At 49.6% G+C, this 1,655-nt stretch overlaps 1 protein-coding gene across 7 annotated transcripts in view; it reads right to left on the bottom strand.

Moving 5' to 3' along the window:
- LOC139373016 (tensin-1-like) overlaps positions 1-1,097 on the bottom strand; it is a 164,039-nt gene extending 162,942 nt beyond the window's left edge. For all 7 annotated transcript variants that reach the window (XM_071112980.1, XM_071112981.1, XM_071112982.1 and 4 more), the window contains exon 1: positions 1,002-1,097. In XM_071112980.1, the coding sequence (XP_070969081.1) occupies positions 1,002-1,097 (96 nt within the window). The remainder of the gene's footprint in view (positions 1-1,001) is intronic.
- Between the last annotated feature and the right edge of the window lie 558 nt (positions 1,098-1,655).

The raw sequence follows: 1,655 nt of genomic DNA, 5'->3' as shown, positions 1-1,655 counted from the left end.
GAGAGAGAGAGAGAGAGAAAGGGGTAGAGAGAAGAGTGGTGCAGTGTTTCTGACACTCAGAGACATTGTTTTACCACATTCCAATTCAAACTAATAAAACTGAAACCAGCAACACACCGCACCTCTAAAGATTTGGCATCAGTCAGGGAAATACGTTCATCCTTTGTTGCCAAACATTCGCCTGCAAGATACGAACCACTACGGAACTGGAAAAACCAGCGAACCATAAAGTACAAATACCGACCCGAAAAACAACGAATGGTAAAATGACATGGCTGGTAAAACGCCAACGGTTGAGCGATTTTTATTTTAGCGAACGCAAACCTTGAATGCAGATGCCAACCTTGTTCTGCTCTGTTCTGCAGTCGTACAAGGTGACACTATGGATCGGGACACTCAGGTATGGTAGCAAAGTAACGTTTGAAACAAGCACCCCATTTCTCCAGATCCAAGGGGTGAGTTGCCCCTAAGCACTAATCTAGGATCAGTTCCTCTCTATCTCCATCCTAATCTTCACCATTGGTGGTGAAGAGCAACACTGACCTTGAATCAGAGCTAAGGGGCAACATCCACTAGATGTTCCTCAACCTGTAGTGTAGTCCACACACCAGCAGCCGTGCTGTGTGAAATTGTGCTAAACTAATCTGTAGTGCTGGCGCACCAGCTGGTTATCTAGCTGACACAGATATTACTCAATGTTCAAGCCAGTGTAGCGCCAAGACCATTATACATACTGGTGCACAAACACGGACTACAACACCTTTTAGACTCCTACTCTTCTCATCTCACCATCTCTGGTAAGCAGGTTCTGATCTCAATGAAAAGCAATAAATGCAATAAATGAAGAACCAGACGAAGTAATGTGTAAATAATAAAATAAAAAATGTGGTTCCATGATTCCATTGTACATTGTTCCGTCTCCTCCCCCTTTCCAACACCCTCCCAGTCCCCCTCTCTGACCCCCCCCCCCCCCCCCAGTCCCCCTCATTGTGCGGGCTTACCTTGTCTTTCTTGGCCCCCCGTAGGGGGAAGAAGCAGGAAAAGAGGAACTTGCCCCAGCTGATGACAGCGGCCAGGCACCAGTTGAGACGAGCCATGCTGCCTCGCGTCCCGTCAGGCCCTCTGTCTCTCTCTACACTCCAGGATCAGATCCTCACTGAGCGCTCTCTCGTGGAAGACAGGAGAGGAGGAGGAGAGGGGAAGAAAGAAAGGAGACCTTTCTCCTAGTCCACCCAGAAGCAGCGCATCCCAAACCCCAGAAAGAGAGGTGGTCCTTCGAGTCGACCGGAGAGCTGTCTGTCTGTCTGTCTGTCTGTCTCCAATTCGTTAACTTAATGAGGGCTTACAACAGTGTCCCATGCAGAGGAGACCCTTCTATTCCAATAGGAATCAAAGCATCACACGCCACCAACAGTCCATCTGTCTGTCCACCTGTCTGTCTGTGTGTCGGTCTCTCTGCCTGTCTCTCTCTCTCAGTCTCCAGAGCCTGGTCTAGACACTCAGTCGTCACAGCGGTGAGATGTGCACAGCCGGCTGCATGATGAGATGAGCGAGAGAGGGTCCGGTCGGTGCAGAACGAGGACAGCGTCGTCACACACACGCTCACTTGCTCGCACGCATAGATCGAGAAAACGCACACACTCTCTCACACACAC

This window comes from Oncorhynchus clarkii, chromosome 18 (assembly GCF_045791955.1).
Source record: "Oncorhynchus clarkii lewisi isolate Uvic-CL-2024 chromosome 18, UVic_Ocla_1.0, whole genome shotgun sequence".
Taxonomy (NCBI): domain Eukaryota; kingdom Metazoa; phylum Chordata; class Actinopteri; order Salmoniformes; family Salmonidae; genus Oncorhynchus; species Oncorhynchus clarkii.
The sequence above is the reverse complement of the archived record's forward strand: the minus strand, read 5'-3'. Positions and strand labels throughout refer to the sequence as shown.